The sequence below is a fragment of the Seriola lalandi genome, unplaced genomic scaffold, assembly GCF_002814215.2.
Source record: "Seriola lalandi dorsalis isolate HSWRI2012SDOR001 ecotype SW California unplaced genomic scaffold, Sedor1 jcf7180002054890, whole genome shotgun sequence".
NCBI lineage: Eukaryota > Metazoa > Chordata > Actinopteri > Carangiformes > Carangidae > Seriola > Seriola lalandi.
The window spans coordinates 671,856-691,043 of NW_019525442.1; the positions used below are offsets into that span (position 1 = coordinate 671,856).

General features: G+C 39.0%; 1 protein-coding gene across 1 annotated transcript in view; it reads right to left on the reverse strand.

The window, feature by feature from the left end:
• naaladl2 (N-acetylated alpha-linked acidic dipeptidase like 2) overlaps positions 1-19,188 on the reverse strand; it is a 367,789-nt gene that overhangs the window by 158,078 nt on the left and 190,523 nt on the right. The window contains exon 8 of the mRNA XM_087180108.1: positions 15,784-15,916. Within this exon, the coding sequence (XP_087036234.1) occupies positions 15,784-15,916 (133 nt within the window). The remainder of the gene's footprint in view (positions 1-15,783; positions 15,917-19,188) is intronic.

Sequence of the window (19,188 nt, forward strand, 5' to 3'; positions counted from 1 at the left end):
GACAGCTACTGCCTGCTCCTTCTTGGTCTTGAAATATTACATAGACAGGATTTCCAGTCACATCGTCCAGAATTTCTGAACAATGATGTCTGCTATGATTTAGAAACTGTTGCTGTATTGCAATTTACAGATCGTGTGTTGAGCTACAGCACAAAATGGCCATCCAGTCTGCACAATGACAACATATTGCAATTTCTGAGACCTCCTCTATCTGCTGCTGGTCCGGTGGAGTCTGCAAGATAAGACGGTTCCCTTGTGCAGAACTCTACTTCGAATTGCTTAAAAAAAAAAAAACAAACAAACAAACAAACGAAAGATAAACTATGGTTTGCATACAGGAAATTATATGTTAGCTAGTTAGCTAGTCACCTTTTCCTGACTAGCAAATTCAAGTACGAGGTGCACATGAAAAATAAAAAGGAAAGAAGAGAAATGAGGTGAGAAAACTAGAGAACAATCAGAAATCAGAGTAATTAAGCTTAGCGAAAGTTCATCAGGAAGACCATCCCCTTGCACATGTCTTCTCTGTAGTCACTGTTCCCGCTATCTCTAAGCTCAACCAGCTCAGTCTTGTCTTCATCCAATCACAACCTGACACGCTGGCCTATAGCCAATCACTCGTGAGCTGTCAAACTTTAAAAGAGTTCTCTCTTTCTCATTTCAGCACCGTGAATATTTTGTAACCGACCTCCACCGTGAATGCCTGACCATCTCCAATCAAACCCTCCAATCAGAAGTTTCCCTGTCATGGAGACGTTCCCATCCTCCCATCCCTCATCACCACCACCACTGTCTAGGATCTGAGTCACATTTTTTCCAATTGGAAGGACCTTAAACCTATGAACCATTTTCCACTTCCTGCCGGGGTCTAGGCGCCAAAGTCTATTCCTTCTGTTCACAATAAATTCTTTCTTTTTTCCTTTTATTCGTCTCTCCTGATTAAAATAGCGTGGCTAAAGGCTGTTAGTCTGAGTAGAAGGCAGGGTTGCTTATGCACCAGCCATGAAATGAATCTCACATGTAGATGTTTTTTATATCATGTCCAACCCATTTTTATCAATGAGTGAAGGATAAAAAATGGAAACGCCTTTCATATAGACCTTACAGATGAATGGACACCGCTCTTTCAATAATAAGTGTCAACAAAAACCTGTTATATATCCTCTGTGAAGGTAGGACTAATTATAACATAAGTTTCAAGTGGCAACTCAAAAACTTTTCTGGACTAAAATGAGAAGAGCTAACAGGGGATGATGGGAACCGACCATTTACACTTTATTTGTTTTCGAAATCTTCACTAAAAATAGTAGATTGTGAATTTTCCCCTTTCCCCCCCCCCAATGTATGTTGATATATGCCACGTTTGCCCGCTGTGGATCACCTCCCTCCAAAATACTAATGACTACATTTGAGAATGACAAACATGTACACACAAGCGGAGAAGGCAGAGAGTTGACAGGAGGAGAGTAAAATGTCTCTGACAGCTGTCACCCCTGTCAGTAATCCTCTCCCTCACTACTGCACATTCAAATAGGAACCCATTTGTGTGCTGGGCGGAAAGGCTGTGTGGTCGTGGTTGTTACAAATCCTTGTTGGGGAAAACACTTTTTTGGCCAGACTTAAGTGCCGCCTCATCCCAAATGAGCTGCAGAGAGCAACGGCCAGAAAGGATAGAGGCGGAGAGAAAGAGAGGCAGGAATGGGATACAGCTTAATTGGCCAGAAGATGCAACTGCAGAGAAGATAGGGGGTTTGCTTACTAATTCTGCCTCAATGCTTATTGCCATTCAATCAACCTTACTTTGTGGGGAGACTTAAACCCCATGAAGAAAAACAACAACAACAAAAAATACTTGTTATAGACGGCTGAACAGGAAAAGGAGAACAATGGCTCGGAGAGAAATTCAGAGGATATCACGTTCCAAATCCCATCCATTGCTCATGTATTCATGTCACCTCTGCTTCCCTCATCTTGTCCCGTTGCTCTTCTTCATTCATTACTGAGATAAAGAACCTGGAATGTTTTCAAAAACAACAATGTGTTTTTATAACTCCGTCTCCTTTGAGACTGACTCTGCCACAAATCTACAGCTTTGCCAAACACTTGATAACAACACAAACTCAAGTCCTATCGATTCTGACGTTAAAGGTGCAATGTGGAAGCTCTGGCCAAAATTTTTTGTTTAAAATGTTTAAAAAACACTATCATTTGTATGTGAAGGAGCCACAGTGATGATGTCATGACCAAAACAGGTTTAAACTTCCCCAGACTATTTTCCTTTAAAATTGGAATTGTCATTTGTTTTGCAACTTAAGAAAATCATCATCTGATTAATTTGCATTTTCTATTAACAGCAGGTCTAACGGGGTTTTATCTATCTCCCTAGAAAAGTCAGTTGGTGGATGCAGGTTTATAATTAGGTGTCTAGACTTTTCACAGTTTAATTTGAAAATGTTCAGTCTCAATCTGTTATTTAAAAAAAAGAATAAAAAAATCTGTATTTATATTACTCTAGGAAACTAGTGGAAGTAGCAAAAATACAAAACTTCTAGATACATAAAACCTCTGTATGCAAAACCCTTTCAAATGTTAATTTCTACATATGGACTGGCTCATTAGTGTGCAAACTGGTTTTCCGTTGTTTGGTCAAAGCTTTCAAATTTCCTACATTTAGAGCAGTAGTTGAACCTGTAACAGTATGTATTTTTTAATATATTTATTTTTTTTTATATTGGTTGGCCAGGTCAGTCTCTAGTAGCAAATCAGTTATGAAAACTGTGACCTTGATGGGTGGAAAAAAAAACAAACAAGGCTTGCCGGCAGTGGCTAGGCTAAACACTGGTCTTAAGCTTGGTAAAGTTTGCAAAACACTGTTTGTTAATTTATGCACAACACACAAGTTTTATATTATTTAAATGGAAAGGTTTTTTTTTTTTACCTATTTCTCATTGTAATTTTGCTTAATTGGTGAACCACGCCATTGTCACCCTCGTTAGCTTGGATGACGTGATTGACCGCGTGATAAAAACAGGTGTCTGACTGAGTATCATCGATATATGCAAATGTGATTCATAAATTCATATGGACGTGTTGTGAAAAAGAGGTTTATAAGGGTTTTTTTATTTTTATTTTTGGATAGTATGCTTCAGATAGAGCCACGCACACTGATGCAGTGTAGGTGCTCGTAATTTGCGGCGGCACACACACACACACACACACGGACAGAGTCCAGACCTATTGGACTACACCAGAAGAGGATCAGAGTTTCCAAGATTTTGACTTAGAATCACAAGGAGAATATAGAGAATATTTCATTCTTTTTAATTCATGTACATCTTATCTTATAGTTTTATACCCTGGGAGTACCTAACAAAAAGGGGAAACATTTATTTTCACTATAATTCCTTCCGTAGGTAATACAATGACAAAATGTTTGACTACAGTATTTTGGTCATGTGTTTCAGACACTTTCTGTAATAAAATATCTAAAAGAAAAAATCTCCTTAGATGGGGGTCTGCGGTCTAAATTGTGTCAGTTTAGGGGTTGATGTGAAAAAGTTTGAGAACCACTGATGTAATCTAACCAGCTCTCTCTGCACCGTAGCTAGAGTCATGTGTCCTGTCTTGGTATTGTAGACGTTTTCTGATTTAATATCTGACTAGACCCCTCATCAATTCACCTCCAATGCAAAGTGTATTTTCAGACAGTGTTATGAGGTATGCCACAAAATATTGTAAAAAGGAGAACTGAGTGAGCTACGTAAAGTGTAACTGAATTCAACTGAACTCAATTGTGCAGATTTGAATTTATACACAATTTCATATCCACTATTGCATTGTGAGGTTGTGTGGTAGGTTAGGTGAGTTTGCTTTTCGACCTTCAGGGTGACCATAAACTGCAGAACATATTTTCCAGAGCAAAAATTTCATCAGTTGAGCAAAAAAATATATTAAACATAAATCAAATATATAAACAACAACTAAAATAAAGATATTCACACATTTTTGTCACATAAATGATCACACAAATCACTAAACAATGCCAGTCTTTTTCTCTTGAGCTAGCTCAGTATGAACTACAATCTCCAGAGGCTTTAAATCTGCCATCAAAGACACACTGTGGCAAAACAAAAAATGTTTCATAAAAATCACATCTTTCAAAGACACAGTATTTTCAGCAAAGGCCTGCATCTATTCTTAAAGTTCTTGCTCAGACACTGTGTATCCTCTCTGGGGGACAAATGTGAAAAAGCTGATAGTGTTTTTTAATGTGTTTTTAATGCATGACATAATTATAGAACACTTTTATTAAAGTGTAACAAGTTCAAGCTGCAACTATACAAAAGTACAAATAATTGCCAGGTTAACCATATGTTATATGTATATATATATATTTTTTTTCTTTCGGTATTCTACCTGCTGAAACAGATTCCTTATAGGCAAACCATCTATTTTCAGCTCTCTCCAGGGCATTGTGCGGCAGTGAGACACAGATGTTCAAATTTCCCACTGGACTCTATTCTTACACACATGCACATCGAGATGGCACAAAAAAAAAAAAAAAAAAAATAGGGGGAAAAATGTGTTTGCACACGTTTCCTTTGATAGAGTAAACGGAAAAGGAATGTAGAACTTTGATCACTTGTGCTTTCTACCTCTCTCGCTGCCTTTCTTTGTGTCTACAGTACATTTCTCTCTCAGCCTCTCCCACCTGTCGTATGCTGTGATACAGTGTGTGACAATACAAACACCTCATTCTGTCACTGTCGCCGTGCTAACAGGCTCATTGGACTGCCTTGTTATCCAACTCAAACAGTGAGACCCAAAGAATCCACGGCAAATTTCCATAATATTATTGACCGAGTGCTGAGACGCAACACTGCCTGGAAATATACACACACACACACACACACACACACACACACACACACACACCCCTGTGTTATTTGCATGTCTATTACCTCAGAAAACTTCTCGACATGAGGCAAGGAGAGCCAATTTGAAGCTCTGCTGCACATCCCCTACCCCAAACCCACCCCAACCACCCACACTCACAGACAACCCCAACACACCGGAGTCACAGCAAAAACTGGAGAGCAACACATTTTAGGAGACAGGAAGTGGGGTAATGAAAGCCAACTGTGTCCTTTAGTGGGTTAAACACACACACTTGACATGCATGATGGATCAGCCGTGAAATTGGCTGGAAGGCAAAGTTCAGTAAAGCCAGTGTGACAGGAATTTCAAACAGGATGTACCTGTCTATCTTTCCAACATGATGCCAGGCAGCTCCAGTGGCGTTTAGATTGTAAAAGGAAGATAATAGGATCGTGTATGACACGTGGCAGATTTAGCTGTTGTGACAGTACAAGAGGATTATACCACAGAGTCTGAGGATGTGAGGGGGGATCCTGGTGGCTCAGTGAGCTGAGGGTTTGTACATGATGTGTGCTTGCAGCATGATTAAAAACATAGGTTATAGTGTACATTTATAGCTCAGGTGACTTAGTATTTGCACCTCAATCTTCCATTCGAGCTACAGAGGATGTGCTGCTAGACAGACCTCAAAACACCTTGTGTCCACATAGTTAATAAAAGTTTAGCTGATGTACTTGGTGGAAAACTTTTACCTTGCCTGTCTTAGTACCTTCTGAAAAATCTTAGGTGAATTGTTTTGGTGTAGATTGTCACATGTGAAATGTAGCTTAAAGGGGAACTTCACCAGTTTGACACGTAAAGGTCAGATCATGAAGGTTGTCAAATCTCCTATATAAATACAGAAAAATAAACCAGATGACATCATCAGGGTGATGAAAAGATGGGATTGGCTGAATTATGCTCTTGGCTGAATTGTGGAAAATGTAGGATCCTGCGCTTTTGGAGGTTGACACATACTAAACACTGAAAGTAAGGCTATCTCGGCCTTCGCCACAATACTCTTTCTGAAGGTTTCCACTTTATGAAAGCTGCGTGGCATCTCTTAATTTTACTTGTAGTTCAGTCATGATAATACTTGCAACATCCTGACAACATGGCAACTGCTCACACTGTGGTCAGCATCTTATTCAGGGTCCCGTGCTTCCATATGCTTTTTGATAGAATGTAATTGAGTGTATCTGACACCAACAATAAGCAGAAGATTTATGATTAATGTAACATTATTTTGAAGGATTAACTGCTCCTTGCCTAATAATGCTCTGACAACCAGTGGTGACAACATACTTTTACCACAGTCATCACAAGACCGACAGATCACACAAGGCCACTCTAAGCCGTGATGGTGAGTGACGTAAAAACGATTGTAGCTTTCAACCCATACGTGTAGAATTCATTTATGTTTTGACCTCTACTAAAATATAGTGTGGAGTTCCTCGCTGTAAATTTTAATGTTGACAACATATTGTACAGATAATGATGTCTTAGGGTGTATAAAACAAAAAGTTAAATAAAATAAAAAATTCGAGGTACATTAAAGATGGGGAAATGTTGCATACAGAGTTAATGGAAAGGCGTGAGTGGCGACTGATGTGAATTCCACTAAGGCAAGGACACATCTCCACAAATTGAAAACTGAGAACTGGAGTTCCTGTCGAGTTCTGAGATCTGTCAGAGATGGAGCTTTAGAGGTAATATTTGAAAAGACCAGAATTGTCTTTTTCTATAAAAATGTAAAAATAAAGTCAATAAAAACTACTAGTTGAATAATTTGAGAGATGCTTTACTTGCATAGAAATCCCGCAGTTGCTGCATTATGATGCAGCCTAATGTTGTAACAGATTTAACATTCACAGCCTCTGATGGTAATGAATAGTATTAAGTAAAATTCAAAGACTATGCACAAAAAAAGAAAAAAAAAACATAGCATGTAAAATAGATGTTGGTTTAGCTTAGCCGAGCTCGACAGTGCGGCTAAACATGAGGCATTTGACTTCCAGCAGTCTTCAGTCTCTCTCACACACAATGTATGAAACTTTTCTATTCTGTCTGTCTTTTCTGTGAGTAGCCAAAGTCTCAGAAACGTTGGAAGCTGATGGAATAATATCATAATTTTGGCTCTGATTTCCATCCGATTTTATAACACAACTCTGCTATGACCATTGTGAATGTGTCATCGTTTGGTATCCCTGCCGCAGACCTAATCCATTCCTATCTGCAAGCAGACATTAATAAATCATAAGGAGAAGCTTTCAGAAGCTTTAACCTCCATGCATAATTCAGCCTGCGCTGATGCTAATGCTACAGCTGCAGCTCCCACACTCAACTGTTCAGCAGTGTCCCACTAAACAGCCAATTAACTGTAATGAATCCAGCAAAGTCCAACTCTCAGCAGAATGAATAGAGAAAGTACTTTCTCCTGAAAACTGTGTGAGCTAATTCCTGATGAGAACTCACTAAAAGTTTGTTTTCACCTTGAAACATAATGGGAGGTGAGGTGTAGAGTGATGGTTTCACTTCATACTGAATAGCCTCACATTGAACACTGACAACTGTGTGGGCTAAATCCAGTTTAGATCTCGATTCAATTGTCTTCAAATACAAGCAATTAGTTGCAAAGTTGGACTTAATGAGATGCTTACTTCTGTCCTCGTTGCTTTCAGCTTGTGGCTACATGGGTATTACCACTAGAAAGACATGAGTACAAAGATTTAAAAAAAAAAAAAGAAAGAAAAAAGAGCATATCAGGACTGAGAAAGCTGAATGTTATTTCACTCGTAATGTTTTACAGCCTGCAATATAATCTCCCTCATGGATGATGCAAACCAAACTCCTCACTCCTCTTGCATCTTTTTATCATCATAACTCGGACCTCACAAAGCCTAGCTGTGAATCATAGGTTAATTTAAAAGGTAATGGAACATCATTATCTATTATCATTTTATCATAAAGCTTCATCAAAAAGTTCATATTGGATGCACCTCACAATTTACGTCAATGCTAATGTTCAGTACCAATTCAGGAAGCAGTGTGCCCTTTATGTACAAAGGCAGAAAGTACGAGTGTGGAGGTCAGGCCAGTGGGTGGGTGTGTAGTGCGTCAGACTTACATGCAGGGCACAGGGTTCAACGTCCTGTCACAGACTTGCAAATAACATTGTCCTTTTTATTAACCATAACAACAATCTGTCCTTAACCTTATCATACATAATTGCCATGCACTGGTACTGTAGCAAGCTAGGATTTTAAAAGGTTTGGCACTGGGCTGGGAAAAAAGACAAACACAGACAAAAAAAAAAAAAAAACACTGTCCCTGAGAGTAGTGTGTGGTTTTCCATTATTCTACAACATCAACAATCTAATCTTGCCGTACTTCAAGGCGGACTCTTCATGCAATGTTTCTTGAAAGGAGCCCTTAAATTTTAGTTGTTGTTAAAGTGTGTTGGGATGAATTCTGTTCTGTTCGGGTTCGTGCTGTGATCCAAATGAATATAATCTAGATTTAACCATGCACGTTAGATGCATAATGTTATGCGCTCTGATGGTCAGTCTGCCGACATGTCCGCAAAGAAAATCATATAGCTACAGGGAGCCCATGTATCCTCATATTGGCAAAGTGCTGCCTCGCTGTGCCTGCTACCTTTGTCCAAGGCAAGACGTTTTTTTAACAACTGGAGGAGGCGTTAGTGCCAGTAAATCTTCCCTTTCTGGGGAGCGCACCTCGTACAGTGCCATGAAGGCTTAGTCCTTACCACAGTGGCCCGGCATACATGTGGCATTCTAATAAATCTTTATCTTATTATTTTTATTATTGATTATTCATTGGATAAACTTTTTTGTATTTTTCAATATAAGCTTTACAATGCCCCGGTTTCCCTTTTCAGTTCAGGTTTTGTTTTCATTTTCAAATTTTATTTTCAATGCCAAAATTGAATGTCACTGTTCTAGCCCTACAGCAGTGGAAGTAGAAACTCGCTCAATGTAATCTCATGTCTTTGCACAACCATCCGATATTGACATCCTGTCTGAAGAGTGAGTTGCCAAAATCATGCCCTTGATCTTAATGTAAGTGCTTTTGTATGCAAAGGCTGTCTTCCAGTGTCAAGTCCTGCAGTTCTTACATGCACCATCCATCTCGACCAACCTCCTACATTTTTGCAGTATAAAAAGTAAGTCTAGATTGTCTATTTAGAGGAGGAAATAGATGTCTTGTAGCAACCTTGTATTTAAATCAATATGCTAATGACTACATTTTCCATTCATTGGGTTCATCTGAACCAAGCCGAGGTTTCTAAATAACCCAGGGGACCCGCTGAAAAGACCCACCTGTCAACCAGTTCAAAACTTAACACGGTGAAATAGTTTTGAACATTCTCTGTTTGGCTGAATTACAGTAGCGCTGAGAACGAGGTGCTGCATGTTAAAGGTTAACACAATTAATGCAATCTCAGCCATGCACACAACCTGTGGTGTATAATATCAAAGAGAAGCCATCCATAGAGCAACCACGAACTGATGACCAGCAGTTCTCATTTGTTAAACGCAGCAAGGGGCTGCGGAAAGAAATCAGTGCAAGACAAACCACACAAAAGGCAATTACATTCAAAGGAGAGAGGAAATTACCTCACTACCAGGGGCAACAACTTGGCAAAAGACATGAGGTGTCTGAGATGAAAAGGGTGCCAGAAACAATTATTTCGCCTTTTTTCCCCCACAAAGGGAGGACACCGTGTCTATTTCCCTCGTGTTCTGCTCTCTCATGAGTTTGAAACATGGCCCGTCTTTCAGGCAGATTGCTACATGTCCAAAATCAGCATCTGTGCCACTAATGATGCTGCACCCAAAGGGGCTCCCTAACCCTGTCTATATATGTGAACAGAAACAATTCAATACATATCATATGATCCAACCGTCTACCAGTCGAGGTTATCACCATTACTTCAAACAAGATTGATTTTTACGGCTCAAATCCATATAAGATTCGTTGGGACTGACAGCAGCATGCAGGGTTGTCCAGCTAAAGAGCTGAAACCCAATTTTTTGCTGCAACACAACATCATTCAGCAAGGCACTGCACCGGCGAAGCAAATATATGCAGCCACATATTCCTGGTAGAAGACATTGCAAAAGGAACAATGTGATTTTGTTTACTGAAGAAATATTGCTTCTGTGACACCTTTCCAGAGATACAAAATCCAGCCGTACAGGAAGGAACACTGTCAGGCAATGACTTGTAGGGGTGGACAACACCACAAAATTAGGTTTAGATCTGATACCAAGTAAAGTAATATCAGGGCCAGAATCACTGATATCAATTGAAATATTGATACTATTCATGATAAAGGAGCAAAATATTTAGATTATATTAGATTAGATTAGATTCAACTTTATTGTCGTAGCGCACAGTAAGTACCAGTTTAGAATTTAACCAGTCTAATTTCATCTATTGTTTTTACTTTTTTACAAGCGTACTCATTTCCCACATTACACTTGTAATCCGCAAATCATTCCTTTTGTTCATCTATGTTCTGCAATAAAGTACTAACCAAGCTTTCATACACCAAATCACACAAAACAAAGTTCCAGTCGTCGATGATTTTCTCAGTCAGTCATTTTGAATGCGCCTGCAATGAGCTGACTTTCCTGTTGGCTCTGGTTCAGCTTTAAACCAAGTGTCGAGACAGTTATAGGGCGAGCAAGAATATCCAAGATGTGGCATCTTTTCTAAGATTAAATTAATGCTACAGCAGCATGGTGCATATCAGACTAGATGAATGCTGGAGCAACGTGGAGTGAACCTGACAGCGAACACCTGCCGATGATATCTAAGCAAACACTGCAGGCTCTGCAGGAATCTGCACACGACTTGATTTGTCTCTCTTTTCCTCCATGCAGCACCGCACGTGACATTCACAGGCATATAAAAAAAACAAATGGAAAACACATACATGAATACACATCCAAGAAAGGCTTGCAAACACACACAAACACACACACACACACACACACACACGCACACTTCTTCCACCTTACCGACTTATTATTGCACGCAAAAACACAGTCGATTCTACTCTGCAACGCCTGCCTACACACACACACACACACACACACACACACACACACACACACACACACGGACATGCATGAATATAGACATAAATACTACATAACGTAATTGGGAAATACGTATGTATGAGATGGCAGCGGCTTTGATTTGCTGTGGCTGTCTCAGCAGGCAGCGTATGACAACACAGCAGTGATACAACGTTACAAGGAACAGTCAAATTAACAAGCTGAGGAAGGAGGAGGAGAGGATGGAGAGAGGAAGAAAACAAAGTCTAAACAATAAACCGAGAGGTGGGGAAAGTCTGGGGAACATTAAACAGAGCCCTGGCAAACAGTAGAATTACATTCAGTCTAAACAGCTCTTCTACTGGCAGCGTTTCCACAGGGGAGCACTCTTGACAGCTTCTACTGTCTTATTTTTCTTTTTTTTTTGAAAAGGGAGGTGCAGTTGATGCCACCGAGAACTGAGCATGTTGTAAACCTCTTAAAACACCAAGAGCCTGAAAGGTAAAAAGATTTTCAACCCAAGCAAAACAGGTGCAACACAACAGCTTTTCAATAGTCACACAAAACAGCGGGAAGTACGTCAGTTCTCGCAGCCTAAGTGCACATGAAGTGTGGCAAAATGGCCTACATTTCAGTAAATTGTGAGAGATTGTTCAGTACCAGAGTATGTGTGAAGTACGAGCCCAAAATGACTGAAAGTCGCTGTGTGTTAAATTCTCCTCCTCTCTTGTTCTCTGTCACGCCACCAAGAGACGCAGTGATGCTCCCTTTAACATACAGTACAGCTTGTCTGTCTGACAGGCCAGGCTCTAAACAACACTGCAGTGCTATCACACTGAAAAGCAAATGTAATACTGTAGTAGAACACGCCAGACAACCTGTGCCCTAGAAATGACATTTATATACCGTACGTCTAATTTGTAACAGCAAATATGTTTTGTATGTAACGTGACTGCAACCAGAATATGTTTATCACCTACATATGTTGATCATTTACATATCAGCCAAGTTGCAAAGACATTGATACTGAACACATCAGTACAAAGATCAGATTTTGGCTGTCAGTCTTGCAGTACAACATCTATTTCAGCAGTATTAAACTTTTTTATGGCTATATTTCAGCACTCAGCAGTCGGTTAAGGTTAAAGAAAGATTCTGATCTGGTTTAATATAGAAAAGGTTCTCAGTGACTTCACAGGACCGGGGATGTAATCTCTGGTCTCTGATGTGACAGATTTGCACTTTTGCATGCCCACCATCCTCCCGAACCACCTCTGACCAACTCTACCGCCATTTAATAAATGTAGCACTTCGTTCATTCAGTCATTCAAAAGAAAAGAAAAAACAGAAACAAAAACAGAAAAAACTCCTTGTACAGAATGTTTGCAGACTGAATAAAACAATGGTCCAACTTACTTTACTGCTGTAATGGACCCAATTTCCTCTCTTTACCCAGTGAAGACTCATTTGAAGATTAAGTTGAGGAATGGCAGCTGACCATTAGTGGTAATCAGCAGGGTTTTTATTTTGCAGATTTTAGGCCGGCAACAATCAGGTCAAGGGCTATGTTGTCATTCTGCCCGTACAAATAAGTACAGACATTATCACACGTTAAATATTTTATAAGATTATATATATTATATTATTTATTTATTTCAATTGTATAATTATATAAATTATTTGAATATATAAGTGCACTAGGATTTTTAATCATTTCTCTCTGTATCTATTTAATAATTATGTAATTATGACATCATTATTATGGCTGTCATCACAAATTTGATACTGAAGAAATACTGAAGGTCATGGTTCAGAAATATTGTCTAGAAGTGGTTGTCACTTTCACTTGCTAATTTCCACTGGCTTGTGCAGCGAGATACTACTTTTGTAGGCAGGTTGTCATGACCACTTTCAGCTGAGTCAGCGGTCCACAGGAGGAGTCAGGACTACGCTGACATCATCGGTTCAGTGCAGTGACCTCAGAGGCTACTTGGGCTTCATTTCTTTTACCACATCTTATTCACACACGGTGCTCCCAAAATACATTTTACGGTTTGCACACGTTTATTTCTCATCGCAAATGCGAGTGAAATGCGGGAACTTCAGATCCCCGAAGCACATGTGGTCTTGGGCAAACACTAACACCAATGCAAGTGTGTCAAAACCTGCATAGTGTTGGGGATAGAAATTGTCTTTGCACTACTAAATGATGTCAGAAATGTTCTCTTTAACTACATGTTCATCCTTTCCCATACAGTAGCATCGTCCTGCAGTTCAGCCATGTCACTACTTTACTGTACGACTGTAATGAGGGTTAGCACTGTGACTTGTACGCTACACAAATTCTTTCAAGAACAAAAGAAAATAACAGTGATGGAAATGCCAGAAAATACAAATGAAAAAGAGAAATTAATTTTCAGCATTTGTCTACTTATTTTGTAGAGTTCATTTTATAAGCAATCACAGATGAACAGAACATTTATCCCCTACTTTCTGAATAAATATCTGACTTTTAAATTCCTGCTTTATTAGAAATATAATTAAATTAGTTTGAAAAAAATAAACAAAGGACAACTTAAAAATCTGGAATCAAACACATATTATTCAGTGGAATGGCTGTTAAGTAACAGACGGCTAAAAAATTGTGCTAGCTATGCACACTGACATACATGACAGCAGTCATTTTTTTCTTTAATCAAACACTCAAAAAAAGTAGATTTACCATCTGTGATGCTCAGGTTGGCATCAGAGAGCTGTAATAACTCATGTGTACTACATATTCAAGTAATACAATGGGAGTAAATGTCATATTACTGTTTGTATTTCCTATACAATGTATCAAAAATGAATTTGAAAAAAGACTTTCCATGACGTTTGCTTTTAAGACCTATAAATTTTCTCTGTTATCATGTGTTATATAACTCTCTCTATATATATATATATATATTTTTTTTTTAATGTAAATTGTATTTATCATTCATACCTATACCTACACTTAATTTCATATATAGAGTCTAAGGTATTGTCATGTTATGTATATGTACATGTATATATCTATAGGTTGTAGTTCTTATGATTTCATTCTTGGTTAATTTGTCAACACCGACGGTTACTGTGATTAGCTACTGGTCTATCTGTTCACAGCGCAACCAAACAAACTTGCGCTATAACACAGTGTAAAGATTTCCTGGAAATCTAAGGGATTATAACTTTAATGTCATGTCTCCTGTTTTATTTATTATTTTTTATTTTATTTTAATAGTCTTAGTTTTTAGCCTGTATCCTGTGCTGCTGTAACGTGAATTATACTGAATATTGTTTTTTTTTTTTGTTTTTTTTAGCAGGCTAATAATAAAAAAGAGATCCAAGCAAGGCAGTCTCTGGCTGTTGAATAAAGAATGCTTGATTTGAGTAATGAGGTGTCCTTTCACATCTTCTGTTCTTCTGAGCTGTATTAGCACCAGGGACCTGAGAGCATTGTGATTGGTGAGAGATCAGACAGCCAGCATCTGTCTCTCTCTCTCTCGTCCACTTAAACACCCTCCCCACACACACACACACACACACACACACACACACACACACACACACACGCGCGCACACACACTCATACACATGCTCACACAGCAGTCCAGACATCTGCTGGGACTCTACTGGGTCTTGCTACTGTGGTACTGGGACTCTTACAAGGACTAAAGATACTTCAGCGGTAATGACATGTCCCTATTGGCCAGACCGGGCAGAAAAACAGGAAGTGGGGACAAGACTGAGGGTCGAAGAGGTCATCCATCTTGGGATGGTGATTTAAATACAGTAGAAAGGAGTCACAGAGATACAGAGAGATATAATGTCCTCAGCCCTAGGCCAAGGTAAGAAATGTGAGTAAGTTTTAGGCATTGGCTACATTCCAGAGAGACAGTATTTAAACAGATCTGTACTTAAATTATTAATAATATTAATAAAATTATATTTTATTAGAAGTTTAAAAATATTTCTCATAGTGTCCATTTCCCATACACTTTTTAAATCTTGTATAATGAAGAGGGGGGGATATTTCCTCATATGGTGTTTTGTCGATGGTAATGGCGAGTGCTGCCTAAGACGTTGCTCCAAAATCTCCCATGGGTGTGATATCTGATGACTGTGAGGGCCATAGAATATGATTCACATCATTTTCATATTAATCAAACCCATTCAGTGACTCTTCTCCACCACTTTCAGGTTTTTCCTTTAATTTGTCACCTATCTGTATGTACAATATAGTGACAATATACCTGATTTAAACTAATAATAAAATATAAAATGGCTTCAGGAAGTATTCAGAACCCTTCACTTTTCACGCACTTTGCTGTACACATTTGTGTATATAAGGTCCCACAATCCACACTACACGTCAGGACAAAAACCAAGACACGAAATCCAAAGAATTCTCTGCAGACCTCCATGATAACATTGCGGTGACACATAGATCAAGAGTATAAAACCATTTCTAAAGCTTTGAGTTTTCCCAGGAGCACAAAGACCTCAATAATTGTGAAATAGAAGAAGTCTGGAATGACCAGGACTCATCCTAAAGTTGGTCATCCAGCCAAACTGTGTAACCAGGTAAGAAGAACCTTGGTCAGGAGGTGACCAAAAACCCAATCATCATCTTTGCGATTGGTGTAATGTCCTTCCATGTGTAAACTTTTACTTATTATTTATTTGCCCTTTTTTGTTGTAGCTTGTTAATAAAGTAGACAATTATGTACAATAGGTAGGAAATAAAATCACTCACCTATGGCAGGGTTTCCTCCGGGGTTGAGAGTGACCCTGAAGGCTTGGTTCCAGGTGTGGCGGCCAGGGGGAGCGTCACATGGGTCGATGTAAAGCAGTGCACCCCCGAAACCCAGCTCAGAGAGTAGGGACAGCTGGACATCCACGCAAACACACAAAGATACAATGTGTAAGGAAAAAAGACGGCACATTCAGACTCACACGAATACATCGAGATGTGTGCAAAAGCATTTCACACAGTGCTTTACTGCGAGGGTGGAAAAAGGACAACAGCTACTCAAGTCTCAACTACACAGACACTAAAAATATTGAAATACGTTTTCACTTAAAATGTTTTGTACTGTACTGTCCACTACTATACTGTCAGGTAGCTGAAAACACAACACTCACATATCATCACATATGACGTTGTTAAGGCATACCTGACAGAATGGTGTTTCTGTTAATTAGCCTACTGTCAGTGATATGAATGAGGTGGACTAAATGGTGGAAACACCTGTCTGTATAAGGCAGTAAAATTCAACAGCACCACAAACCGCAGCCTTCGAGATGATCACAAGAATTTTCAGAACAAACTGAGCATCATAACTTTTATGAAGGTAGGATTTATTGCAGGACCGTTGCATTAGACTGCATTAGCTTAAGCTAGGTGTACGTAATAAACTGCCAACTGAGTGTATGTTTCCAAAAAAATCCTGAAGGTAAAATCTGGTCCAGCTTTGTCTGACTATCTTATTTGGCGCTGTGCAGGTAGTGTCCAGTGAGTTTATCAGAAACTCCTATTGCTGCCGTAAACAGGACTGATGAAAAGCGATGAGTGAACAGCGAGTGAGCAGGGAACCGAACCACAACAAAGGGCAGAAAGGAAACACCTCACAGAGCTGAGAGGAACTGCAGAGTTGGATAATAACTGTCTGTGGCTTATATGCCGTATATATATATATATATGATAATGTTGTGGCTGATTGGTGTATACTTTGCGCTTATTTTCTAACATTAATCAGAGGAGAAGGTGTATTTATTAATACTGAAGAGACTTCTTATTAATAATCCTTTTTGAATTAGATTTTTGTTCACATGACTAGTTGTTTTCTTCATGATGATCAAATCATAGCTTCTGGGTGGGGGTGACAGCTGCCACTGTGCAGAGCAGTATTTCATTGTTGTCCATGGGAGATGTAGCGTCCTTGTTTTTTATGAGCGTAGATGACTATTTTATTGAATATGTGAAACCAACCACGGTCATTCTTCTCTCATCACAACTTTGTCCTTCACTGGGAAGCGGGGACACTACACACTACACACACACACACACACACACACACACACACACACACACACACACATATCCTTGTACACCTCTCTTTGTGGGGTCCCATCACTGACATAATGCATTTCCGAGCCCCTTACCCAGCCTTACCCTACAATAGTGAGAGAAGACACAGCAGACACACCAGAGACATTCACACGGATCATAATGAGAAGCAAGGATCAATATAGGTTTATGAATAACTGTGCTGGTATATGATAATATGCAGTAATATGCTCACATTGTGATTCTACAGTGTAAGATGTGTTGATATTAATGGAACCAAATGAGCTAAGTTAACATGCTCAAGACGTGTTCAATGCGCGTGTATCAAATATGAATCTGAACTGTATGTGTAGCATTGGGCCTGCAGTCATCGTCACACACTCACACACTCATTAGTGAGAGTACAAGGCTCATCAATCATTTTCCCCCCACTTATATGTAAAGGGCGATCATTTTTCTCTCAGCTGCTGACACACAGAGACGTTATGAAGTACACATGATCAAATTTGTCACCAACTGTGGGCGAGGAGGAAAAAATGGGTCAGCAGCCTGTTGCTGGAAGGGTCCCATGTGACGGCAGTCCAAGTCTGATATAATGGATTTTTAAAAGGCTAACTGTGTAAATGTAAATGCAGTATGGGGACCCCTCTTTAAACATTTCCTTTCCTTTTTTTTTTTTTTTTGTAACCTCCATTTGCTCCTGTTACGGCTCATTAGCTTGTCATTTTTCACCCGAACCTCAGAAGTAGATTAATGTTCGATGAGTAAAGCAAAGGAAACAGCTAAAAATAAATCATTTGATCACTTTCTAGTAAATTCAGGGCCTGGATTTATTAAACACTACAAATTAAATTTTGGACTTCAGTGAAACATTGGATCAAATTTGACAAAACTGTCCCAACCCGAGGTCCCATTATTACCTTTCCCAACTGCCTTCAACTGCAGTGAACAAATTACAACTTCTAAGAGAGACTGTGTAATACCATTGTTTTTCATGTCCAGTAATTAACTTTGACGCTTAACTTTGAAGCAGATGGGAAAAGTGCTGTGGATGCCTCTGATGTGAACAGATCCATCTCCATGATAACAGAGTAAGCCTCATCCACTGGTGAAGACAGTGTGATACAGTTGAAAGCTCCATGAAAAGTTAGCAAGTGGAACTTGAGTTGGTATTCGTTGCTTCGATGATTACGAGTTTACTGCTACTCTCAAACATAAGAATAAGAAGCAATCTTTCTCCTTTTCATTTAAGAATGTTTCAGATTACAGAGCAGTCTGTAAGGTCTTTGTTCAGGTTTACTTAACAGGATGACAAATGAAAATATAAGGTTTACTGTAGCATAAGAAGTGGGGAAGTTGAATGTGAAATCCTTGGGTCTGATTGGCTGTAAGACATCGTTACTTCTAAATTGGCTCTTCAGAACATTTATAAGGGTAATGCCATCAAGTTGGACAAAAGATTCGCAACAGGTTCAGTGAAGTTTTTTAGCTTCTTTCAGAGATTCTAAACCTAAAACGTAATTCTAAAAGGTCTTCATCAGTGGATTGAGTTTGCTCTTTCAGATTTCATTCATCCAGTAGCAATTTCGAGACGTTCCACACAATTTCCACATTGGCTTATTAGTTTATTCATGATCTTGGAATGAAATAAGTTGATTATTATAGCCTCAAGTGCTTGTGGAGACTTTTTGCCACACACCTCAATCAAATAGCCGTAATTAACATATTTTTGACACAAATTTGAGATGTTAATCACAGTAACAACTATCAGCATAGGTTCATTTGATGCAAGAAAATGTGAGGTGAAGCTCCAGGGCTTGTGGTTGAAAAAAAAAAAGGTTTTGCATCGGTCTTTGCTTCTAAACCTCTTGTATAAGAAGTTACCCTTAGTATAAATGAGTAAAATTCAATGTCAGTAATTTGATCATTTGTGTACAGTAACACACCTGATTTTACTTTGGTATATTTATACGTATTTAGTCAACTGACGTGGTGTCAGAAGCCACTGACAGTATAAATTTCCCATTTCTCTATTGTAAAAGTCCTCATGGAGTTTGTGTTCAGGTTTGTATAATTGAATTACTTTAAACG